The 12299-nt window shown below is 36.9% G+C and overlaps 1 protein-coding gene across 2 annotated transcripts in view; it reads right to left on the bottom strand.

Annotated features, from left to right (window-relative positions):
• Positions 1–12299, bottom strand: part of ALMS1 (ALMS1 centrosome and basal body associated protein) — a 94095-nt gene that overhangs the window by 32921 nt on the left and 48875 nt on the right. For both annotated transcript variants that reach the window (XM_049651702.1, XM_049651704.1), the window contains exon 6: positions 9811–10958. In XM_049651702.1, coding sequence (XP_049507659.1) covers positions 9811–10958 — 1148 coding nt within the window. The remainder of the gene's footprint in view (positions 1–9810; positions 10959–12299) is intronic.

Genomic DNA, 12299 nt, shown 5'->3' with positions numbered 1-12299 from the left:
CAGGCTCTGAGCTGTCGGCACAGAGCCCGACACGAGGCTCGAACTCACAAACTGCGAGATCATGACCTGAACCGAAGTTGGATGCTTAACCGACTGAGCCATACAAGGCACCCCAATCTAAGGCAAATTTAATAAGATCATACAAACACCTGCACTGAGGCTGTTTTCTTATACAGTTGACCCCTGAACACAGGAAAAAGGGGTGCTGACCCCTAAAGGTGGTAGAAAATCCATGTGTAACTTTGACTCCCCCCAAAATTAACTGCTGACCCAGAAGCCTTTAACATAAATAGTTGATTAACACATATTTTGTATGTTATACATATTACACACTACCTTCTTATAATAAAGTAAGCTAGAGAAAAGAAAATATTTTGTTAAAGAAGCTTTCCCTTTTCATAAATTTTTCTTAATGTGTATTTATTTTTGAAAGAGGGAGAGTATGAGCAGGGGAAGGGCAGAGAGAAAGGGGGACCAGAGGATCCAAAGCAGGCTGCTGACAGCAGACAGCTCAATGTGGGGCTCAAACTCACGAACTGCGAGATCATGACTTGAGCTGAAGCCAGACACTTAACTGACTGAGCCACCCAGGTGCCCAGAGAAGAAAATATTATTAAGAAAATCATAAGAGGGGCACCTCAGTGGCTCAGTTGGTTAAGCATCTGACTCTTGATTTAGTTCAGGTCAGGATCTCACAGTTGTGAGACTGAGCCCCACATCAGGCTCTGTTCTGGCTCTGAGCCTGCTTGAGATTCACTCCCCCACCCCCCATTCTGTCCCTTCCCAGTGCGTGTGCATACACATGCTTGCTCTCTCTAAAACAAACAAACAAATGTTAAAAAATAAAAATATTTCTTAAAAAATCATTAAGAGAAAATATAGTACTGTATTCATCAAATCTGCATATAAGTAGATATTTCACACCTATGTTGCTCACATTCTTATTGTTCAAGGCTCAACTGTAATTTAAAATAACATGAAGACACAGAGTGGGATTGATGCTTTGGCCCATTTCAATTAGATTCAGTGTCATATATTCAAGAACAGGATTTGTTGTTGCTGCCACTCTAGTTCCTTTCATCAGAAGGGGTCAGATATGCACATTGTTCTGGTAATACACCCTACAATTCCAGACCATTGCTTCCAGAACTCATGTAGACAGGGCTTTTATCTGAGAAAGAAATCCATGCTCAGGAAAGGCTGACCCCAATCCTATCCTTATTATTACAAAGTCTATCCTGGCAAATGTCCACTTATTATTTTCAGTGTGTGGCAGCTGGTATTGGAAATGTTATTGGTGCCATACTGTTTTTACCAGATGTTATTAATGGAATGAAATCATTCTGCTCTGGTCTCCTCCACAGCACTCACCAGAGAAGGACAGGGTCTTCAACCAACCCCACAGAAAGATATAGAGCCCAAACTGCCATCCCCTCACTGTCCCCCATTCCGCACTCCATTTTGAAAGACACTGACTTTAGATCCAAAAACACAGTAAAAGGATGAAAAAAGAAAGAAAGAAAGAGAAAGAAAGAGAGAGAGAGAGAGAAAGAAAGAGAGAGAGAAAGAAAGAAAGAAAGAAAGAAAGAAAGAAAGAAAGAAAGAAAAAGGATGGGAAAGATATTCCACACAAACCGTAGCAATGAAAAGAAAGCTGGGTAGCTCTACTAATATCAAACAAAAGAGAATTTGAATTAAAAATTATTATAAGACATAAAGAAGGGGATTATTTATTGATAAGACGGTCAACTCATGAAGAAGTATAACAATTAGGAACATATGCATACCCGATAACAGAGCTTCAAAATATATGAAGCAAAAATGGACAGAACTGAATGGAGAAACAGTTCCACATTAATAGTTGCAGACTTCAATATGATAGAAATACTAGATAAAAGACCAGTAAGAAAACAGAGAACTTGAATAACACTATAAACCAAATAAACTTAATAGACATAAACAGAACACTCTAAACAACAGCATAATTCTCAAGTGCACATGAAAATTCTTCACAAGAGATTATATAACACGGTAAAAAAACAAGTCATTATAAATTTAAAAGGACTCAAATACTTTGAATTATATATCCAAATATATTCTTTGACCACAATGGAATGAAACTAGAAATAATAAAAGAAATTTGGAAAATAAACAAAAATGTGGCAATTAAACAAACTATTAATAGTTAAAAAAGAAATTACAAGGAAAATTAGAAAATACTTTAAGATGAATGAAAATGAAAACACATACAAAAACTTTGGAATGCAGCGAAGGCAGAGTTTAGAAAAAAATTTATATCTGCAAAAGCAGGGCTCAGAGGAAATTTATAGTGGTAAATACCTATATTAAAAAAGAATAAGAGGGCACCTGGGTGGCTCACTCGGTTAAATGTCCGACCTCAGCCCAGGTCATGATCTCACGGTTTGTGAGTTAGAGCCCCACGTCGGGCTCTGTGCTGACAGCTCAGAGCCTGGAGCCTGCTTCCAATTCTGTGTCTCCCTCTCTCTCTGCCCCTCCCCTGTGCCCTCTCTCTCTCTCTCTCTCTCAAAAATAAATAAACATTAAAAAAAAAAGAATAATAGGGGCACCTGGGTAGCTCAGTTGGTTAAGTGTCCAATTTCAGCTCAGGTCATGATCTCGCAGTTCATGAGATCCAGCCCCAAGTTGGGCTCTGTGCTGACAGCTTGGAGTCTGGAGCCTGCTTCAGATTCTGTGTCTCCTTCTCTCTCTCTGCCCCTCCCACCTCGTGCTCTGTCTCTCTCTGTCTCTGTCTCTCAAAAATGAATAAGCATAAAAAATTTTTTCATTTTTTTCCTTCCCAGTTTTTAAAAAATTTTTAAATTAAAAAAAATTTTTGTTTATTTTTCAGAGAGAGAGAGTGCAAGTGAGTGGGGAAGGGGCAGAGAGCAAGGGAGACACAGAATCGGAAGCAGGCTCCAGGCTCTGAGCTGTCAGCACAGAGCCCGATGCAGGGCTCGAACTCATGAACTGTGAGATCAGAACCTAAGCCAGAGCCAGACACTTAACTGACTGAGTCACCCACGTGCCCCTCCTTCCCAGTTTTTATTTAAATTCCGGTTAGTTAACAGACAGTGTAAGATTAGTTTCAGGTGTAGGATTTAGTGATTCATCACTTACACAGAATAATAACTTAAAATCAGTAACTTTAAACTGTAAGGAATTAGGGGTAAAAAAAGAGCAAACTAAAACCAAAGCAAGCAGAAGTAAATAATAAAGATTAGAGTGAAGATAAACAGAGTAGTGACTAGAAAAACAAAGAGATGAATTAGTTCTTATAAACACACAAACTACAAAAAAATGACTCAAGAAGAAATAGAAAATCTGAGTAGAGTTACAGTAAAAAGACTGAATCAGTAATAAACTTTCCCCCCAAAGAAAAACCCATGACTAGTGGCTTCACTGATGAATTCTACCAAACATTTAAAGAAAGTATCAATCATTAACACCAATTCTTCTCAAACTCATCCAAAAAAATCAAAGAGGAAGGACAATGTCCTAACTCATTCTATGAAGCCAGTATTATCCTGATACCACAGGCAGACAAAGAAAGGTATTAAAAAAAAAAAACAAAACCATAGATCAATATCCTTTACAGAGATGCAAAAGACCTTTTCAAAATTCTAGCAAAGTGAATCCAGCAGCATATGAAAAGAATTATATATCAAGACTAAGGAATATTTAAGGATTTATCCCAGGAATGCAAGGTTGGTTCAATACATGATTATCAATCTATACCATATTAACAGAATAAAAGAAAAAAAAAAAGACCCAGATGATCATCCCAATAAATGCTAATGCATCTGGCAAAAAACACAACACTTTCATGGTAAAGATACTCATCAAGAAAGAAAGGGAACTTCCTTAACACGATAAAAGTCATGTATGAAAACTCAAACTCACATCATTCTCAATGGTGAAGGACTAAATGTTTTCCTTCTAAGAACATGAACAAGACACTTTTGTCACTTCTGTTTGACACTGTTGATCTGGAAGTTCTAGCCAGAAAGTAAATAAAGGGCACCCAAATTGGAAAGGAGGAAGTAAGACTATTTCTATTCACAGATGACATGATCTTATATGTAGAAAATCCTAAGGAATCCACAAGAAAACTGTTAAGAGTTAACAAATAAATTCAGTAAAGTTATAGAGTACAAAACCAATATACAAAAATTAGTTGTGTATCTCTACACTAGCAATAAACAATGCAAACATGAAATTAAGAAAACAATTACATAGCATCAAAAAGAAAAACTTACACAAATTAATATGGAATTTCAAGGGACCTTGAATAGCCAGAACAGTCTTGAAAAAAAAGAATAAATTAGAGGTTCTATACTTGATTTCAAAATTTATTACAAAGATACAACAAACCAAAACTAGTGTGGGACTGGCATAAAGGACATAAAGACCAGTAGAATAGAATAGATAGAATAGAATAGAATAGAATAGAATAGAATAGAGAGCCTGAAATAAACCCTCATATATATATTGTCAACTGATTTTTGTCAAGGGTGCCAAGACCATTCAATGGAGAAAAGACAGTCTTTTTTCAACAAATGGTGCTGGGACTAGATATCCACATGGAAAAGAATGAACTTGGAGCCTTACTTTGCACCGTATACAAAAACTTAGATCAAAAGTCTTAAACATGAGACCTAAAACCATAAAACTCTTAGAAGAAAATAGGAGAAAACCTTAAAGACATTGCATTTGGCAATGATTTCCTGGATATGACACCAAAAGCAAAAACAGATAAACTGGATTACACCTAAATTAAAAATCTGTGCCTCTGAGGACAAAATCAACAGAATGAAAAGGCAACCCATGGAATCAGAAAGAATATTGAAAATTAAGTAGAAGAGGTTAATATCCAGAACATATAAAGAAATCCTACAAATGAACAACAAAAAACTTGATTAAGAAACAGGCAAAGGACTTGAATAGATATTTCTCCAGAGATCACATACAAATAACTAATAAGCAAATAAAGGTGTTCAATATCACTAATCATTAGGGAACTACAAATCAAAGCACAATGACATACCACTTCACACTCATTAGGATGACTATTTTTATTAAAAAAACAAGACAAAACAGGGGTTGGCAAGGATGTGGAGAAACTGAAACCCCTGTGCACTGGTGGTGGGAAAAATGGTATAGAAAACAGCATGGCAGCTCCTCAAATAATTAAAAATAGAATTACCACATGATTCTGCCTTCCACTTCTGGTTTTATTACCTCCCCCGCCAATTGAAAGCAGGTTCTTGAAGAGATATTTGTACACCTATATCCACAGCAAAATTATTCACAATAGTCAAAAGAGAGAGTAACCCAAGCGTCTATTAACAGATGAATGGATAAGTAAAATGTGCTATATACATACAATGGAATATCATTCACCCTTAAAAAATAAGAAAATCATGTTACATGCTACAACATGGATGAACCTTAAGGATATTTTGCTAAATGAAATCAGCCTATTACTAAAAGACAAATGATACATGATTCTACTTAATATGAGGTACCTAGAGTAGTCAAATTTATAGAGATAGAAAGTAGACTGGTAGTTGCCAGAGGCTGAGCATCAAGTGGAATGAGGAGTTGGTTGAGTGGTATAGAATTTCAGGTCTGCAGGATGACAAGAGTTCCTAAGATGGATGATAGTGATGTCTACACAATGATATGAATGCACCAAGCTGCACATTTAACAATGGGTAAGATGAAAAATTTTGTTATATGGATTTTACCACACTTAAGAATAATAAAAAAAGAGAGAACAAGAAAATCAAATAAATACAGCAGTGTTGATGCATAGGGGCACTTTTACCCCAATGTTTATAGCAGCACTTTCAATAATAACCAAATTATGGAAAGAGCCTAAATGTCCATCAACTGATGAATGGATAAAGAAGTTGTGGTTCATATATACAATGGAATACTACTTGGCAATGAGAAAGAATGTAATATGGCCTTGTGTAGCAACATGGAACTGGAGAGTGTTATGCTAAGTGAAATAAGTCATACAGAGAAAGACAGATACCATCTGTTTTCACTCTCATGTGGATCCTGAGAAACTTAACAGAAGACCATGGGGGAGGAGGAGGAAAAAAAAAGTTAGAGAGGGAGGGAGGCAAACCATAAGAGACTATAAAAACTGAGAATAAACTGTGGGTTGAAGGGGGGTGGGAAGGAGGGGAAAGTGGGTGATGGGCATTGAGGAGGGCACCTGTTGGGATGAGCACTGGGTGTTGAATGGAAACCAATTTGACAATAAACTTCATATTTAAATAAAAAAGAAAATCAAGAATAAATTTAACTAAGAAGGTCTAAGACTTGTAAAATGAAAGCTACAAAACATTCCTGGAAGAAATTAAAAACCTAAATAAATTGAAAGACATTCCGTGTTCACAGCCTGAAGACTTAATATTAAGATTGCAATAAACTCCAAACCAATCTGTAGATTTAATGCAATTAATATCAAAATCCCAATGACCTTTTTGGCAGAAATGGAAAAGCTGATCCTAAAATTCATATTCAAATACAAGGGGCCTGAATAGCGAAGTAGTCTTGAAAAAGAACAAAATTGGAAAACTCATGCTTCTCAATTTTAAAACTCACTACAAAGCTACAGTAATCAAAAATACTGCAGTAATGGAGTATGACTAGGCATGTAGATCTAAGGAATGCAATTGAAGGCCCAGAAATAAACCTTCACATCTACTGTCAGTTGATTTTTGACAAAAGTGTCAAGACCATTCAATGGGGAAAGAATAGTCTCTTCAAAGACTGGTACTAGGACAACTGGGTATCCACGTGGAAAAGAATGATGTTTCACCCTTACTTTATATTACATACAAATATTGACCCAATATATATCAAATAGGTAAATGAAAGAATTAATAGTATAAAATTCTTAAAAGAATATAGGGACAAGACTAGATTTGGCAGTGGTTTCTTAGATAGGATACCAACAACACAAGCAACAAAAGAAAAAAATAGACTTCATCAAAAGTAAACTATTGTGCATCAAAGGATGGTAATAAGCGAGTGAAAAGACAACCCGGGGGGGGGGGGAGCAAATATTTACAAATTACACACCCAATAAGAATCTACAATCCAGAATAAATAAAGAACTCTTGCAATTCAAAATAACAAACAACTTAATTACAAGTGGGCAAAAACCTGAATAGACATTTCTCCAGAGAAGATTTATATATGTATACACACACACACACACACACACACACACACACACACACACACACACGGCTAACAAGCACAGGAAAAGATGCTTACTGTCATTAGGAAAGGGGAAAGCAAATCAAAACCACAATCAAAATGACAATGAGTATGAGATACCCTTCACACCTACTAGCATGGCAAGAAAAACCCAAACAGACAAACAAACCATAAAACAAGGTAAATAAAAAGTGCTGGTCAATGTGGAGAGAATGGGGCGCTCAGACATTGCTGGTGGGAATATAAATGGTATATCCATTGTGGAAAACAGTTTGGTGGTTACTCAATAAGCTAAAAACAGAATTATCATATGACCTAGAACTTCCACTCCTAAGTATATAACCAAAAGAACTGTACACAAGTGTTCAAATAAAAACTTGTGTACAGATGTTCATATCTGCTCCTTTTACAGTAGCCAAAAGATGGAAACCTAAATGTCCACAAACAGATGAATAAATAAAATATAGTATATACATACAATGGAATATTATTCACCCATATAAAGCAATAAAGTACTGATACATGCTAGGGCATGGATGAACCTCAAAAATATGTTAAAGTGACAGATGTCTGACTTGGTCACATCCGTATGATTCCATTTATATGAAATACACAGAACAGGCAACAGAGGCAGGAAGTAGCTTCATGGTTGTCAGGGGCTGGTGGGAGGGGGAATAGAGAGCGACTGCTTAATGGTTAGGAAGTTTCTACTGGAGTGATGAAAAAGCACACAAACTGGATAGTGGTGATATGTAAAACACTGTGAATATACTCAGTGCCATTAGACTGTACACTTTAAGATGGTTAAAACTATAAACTTTAGGGGCGCCTGGGTGGCGCAGTCGGTTAAGCGTCCGACTTCAGCCAGGTCACGATCTCGCGGTCCGTGAGTTCGAGCCCCGCGTCAGGCTCTGGGCTGATGGCTCGGAGCCTGGAGCCTGTTTCCGATTCTGTGTCTCCCTCTCTCTCTGCTCCTCCCCCGTTCATGCTCTGTCTCTCTCTGTCCCAAAAATAAAAAACGTTGAAAAAAAAATAAAAATAAAATAAAAAAAATAAAAAAAAAAAACTATAAACTTTATGTGTGTAAAGTGTATGGATTTTACCACACACACACACACACACACACACACACACACACACACCCACCCACCCTCTACTGAGATCTTTTTTCCCTATCTCCTCCATGGAACAAAAAGCCTTAATCTGTTATCATTCCCAATTCTTCTCCTACTTTAAAAAGTCATATTGTTCTATTTATACATGTAATCACTATCATTTAATACCTACCAAAAACTCAATTATGAGAAATAATATTTATGAATTGTCTCAATGTCTTGTGTCTCCTTGCCTCTAGACTAGTGGTCTCTAAGTTTTTTTGATCATGCAGTCCTATTGATAAAATATTTTTGAGCACAAATAACCAAAGTAGATATTTATTTATGTTATAAATTATGGCTCTATTCATATATTATAAAACATATACACAAATATAAATTTTAAAAGGCTGAGAAAAATAAATATCTATCTTTTTTTTTTTTTTTTTTGTCTGTACTCCAGTGCCCCATTCTGTAAGCATCCCTCTTTGGAGAACACTCCTCTAGCCACCCTAAATTTTATTCTTGGGTTAAAGTATTAGTCTGCATTTGCTGCCCCCTTGAAGTCTGCCTTTACCGAAACTCCCTAACGTAAGGTCATATTAACCTTATGGGTGTTGTTACTGAATTCCTTATAAGGATGCTGTTGAGGACTCTTACATACACTCTGGTGCCTTCTTTATGAGAATAGATGAGAGAAATTTCTCTTAGGTCTCAGTATCAGAAATATTTATAATGCTTTTGAAAACCTAGTTTTTATATTATAGACTTATGTAATTGATCACAAAGTTGTAGCAACACCACGTGCTAGAAAACATAGCGCAAAATTTGTGGCTCACTTCTAGCAACCATATCCACAAGGTGTATTTATTTATCTCCCTTCTGGCTTCAACTTGTCTTCCCAACACTCACAATTCTTCATTTATTTATCTTTAAAAATCATGTTGTAGCTCATCCCTTCCTGGCTTTAATTTAATTTTCTATCATTCTAATTCTTCATTTACTCAAGAATATCATTATTGTATTACTTACATAAGTATGTGTCTGGATATTTGTGTCTGTGTATATCTGTGTATGTGTTGAAGAACATCTCAAAACTTCTTGAAAGACAGGGAGGAATGAATAAGCAAAAAAACCCCAAACAAACAGAAACGGCCAGGCACTAATGTTCAGAATGGAGGTCATCCTAAACTGGAAGCTCCCCTGTGCCAGGGGTACACTTTGCAGATTCTGAAGCATTTAGCAGCAAAGCCCTTCGTCGTAACTGAGTGTTGAAGAAAAGAATGACAACTCACAATAGCACTGTACTACACTTTCTCACTCTTTTCCGAAAGTTGGTAAGAAATGTTATAGTGAGGAAAGGGCAATTGGCTTTTTTTCACCTGTGTGCAAAGCTTAACTAAAAAGTCCATGAAAAAGGCAGTCACATTGCCAGACGGAATTTGTAGCCATGTACCTGGATGTGTTTCCTTCTGGTGTGCTCAGAAGTCATTTGGGGATGACCTGTATTCAAAGCTTTCTTATTCTTCTTGCTCCGCCTCTCAAGGTATCTCCTCTGGTGGTCGGTAATGCTGCTGTATAATTTAATTCGCCTGGGTGACAGACAAACTCTTTCATGGCCAAAAGCTTGGATCAGTCGGGCAGTGTCAATGGTGGAAATAGAGCTGCTTCTCTCCTGCAAAGTCACCTCTTTATCTGTTTGGGTCAAGATATCAGATTCCACAGGAGAATTGGTTGTGGAAAGGATGTTGGTGGCAGTGTCTGTGAGCAGCTCACTTTCGTCAGATGGTCTAGAATCTGAGGAAGTGCTGTTTATATAATGAAAACCTGGCTGTTTTCTCAGGATATACTTATCAAATTTAATCTGTTCAATTTTAATCTGCTTGGACTTCCCAGCTTGATGAGTAGAAAGTGCCTTGCTTTTTTTAAGCTCTCCTGTGTTTTTATGGCATTTCTCCAGGCTCTTATACTGCTTCTTTTTCTGAAGCTTGATTTTCTGCTGTTGCTTAATATCCCGTTCCCCTCTGCTATCATCCTGTGTGCTTTCAGAGGTCCAGAGAGAATATGTGATGGGATTCTGAAGAAGTTTAGCCAAACGATCAAGTCGCTCCACCAAGGATAGTTCTTTTCTGTCACTAAACTCGGGAGGTTTCTTTTGTTTCTGTCGCTCCTGATACTTGTTCCAGAGTTCATTCAAACTCACAGTGTGCTGAGTTGCTGGCTCTGGGGTGACCTTACGATCCCTTTTTGGATCACTAATTTGTTTGTCACTTTTTGGATAATCTCTAGCCTGACTTTTAGTGGAATGCATCACTTCTTTGTTTTCCAAGTTTACATTGATACTGAGGCTCTCTATTCTGGTATAATCTGCCTTGGTCTTTTCCACATTTTCATCAGGGGAAGGAAGACAAGTATGTTCTCTTTGTTTGTCTGGATGACGCTGAAAGAAATCTTTCCAAGAATGCCTCATGAAAACACTCCTCCCCAAGGATTCATGGCAAACATCTTGATCAGTTGGTAGGTGGACTGGATGATGAAAGTAAAACTTGGCTGACCTGAAGACAGAATGGGTAGTATTTTCAAATTCTGAATGACATCTGGACTCTGAAAGGGAGAAAGAAAAAGATTTTGAAGGATTTTCAAAATATTTGTATTCCCTTTAGAAATAGTATTCACACTTAGGGACGCCTGGGTGGCTCAGCTGGTTAAGCGTCCAATTTTGACTCAGGTCATGATCTTGTGGTTCATGAGTTTGAGCCCCGCATCGGGCTACGGTGCTGACAGTGTGGAGTCTGCTTGGGATTCTCTCTCTCACCCTCTCTTTGCCCCTCCCCTACTCTCTATCTTTCTCAAAATAAATAAACTTAAAAAACAAAAAAAGAAAAATACCCATCATTAAAAAAAATTTTTTTTTAAAAAGTTTCTACACAGCAAAGGAAACAACTGACAAAGAGAAAGGGCAATGTATGAAATAAGAGAAAAGAAGTGTATACTATATGTCTGGTAAGAGGTTAATCTCCAAAATATATAAAGAATTCATACAACTCAATAGTAAAATAATAACCCAATTGAAAACCTAGGCAAATAACTTGAACAGCCATTTCCTCAAGATATATAAATGGACAATAGGTAGATGAAAAAAGGCTCAACATCACTCACTAATCTTATCAAGGAAATGCAAATCAAAACCACAATGAATTATCATCTACATCTGTCAAGATGGCTATTATCAAAAAACCCAAAAAACAAATGTTGGTGAGAATGCAAAATGTTGTAGCTGCTGTGGAAAACAGTACGAAGGTTCCTAAAAAAATTCAAATTAGAACTGCCATACGGTTCAGCAATCCCAGTTATGGGTATTTATCCAAAAGAATTGAAATGAAGATCTCAAAGGAATATTAGCACTCCTAAGTTCACTGCAGCACTATTCACAACAGTCAAAATGTAGAAGCAAACTAAATATCCACCAACATATCGAAGAATAAAGAAAATATGGCATATCCATAAAAAGAGGGAAATTCTGCTATATGTGACATAATGGATGAACCTTGAGGACATTATGTTAAGTGAAATAAGATGGATTTCACTTTTATGAGAGATCTAAAATAGTCCAATTCACAGAATCAAAGAATGGAATAGTGGCTGCCAAGGGATTGGGGGGAAGGGTAGGAAATGGGGAGTTACTAATCAATGGGCATAGAGTTTCAGTCAAAGCAAGATGAGTAAGTTCTAGAGACCTGCTGTATAACATTGCACCTATAGTCAACAATATACCGTACACTTAAAATTTTGTTAAGAGGGTAGATCTCATGTTCAGTGTTCTTTCCATGATAAAATTATGGGAAGGAGGGAAGGAAGGAAGGAAGGAAGGAAGGAAGGAAGGAAGGAAGGAAGGAAGGGAAAGGAAAGGAAAGGAAAGGAAAGGAAAGGAAAGGAAAGGAAAGG

Source organism: Panthera uncia, assembly GCF_023721935.1.
Source record: "Panthera uncia isolate 11264 chromosome A3 unlocalized genomic scaffold, Puncia_PCG_1.0 HiC_scaffold_11, whole genome shotgun sequence".
Taxonomy (NCBI): domain Eukaryota; kingdom Metazoa; phylum Chordata; class Mammalia; order Carnivora; family Felidae; genus Panthera; species Panthera uncia.
This window is presented reverse-complemented; position numbering and strand designations above follow the sequence as displayed.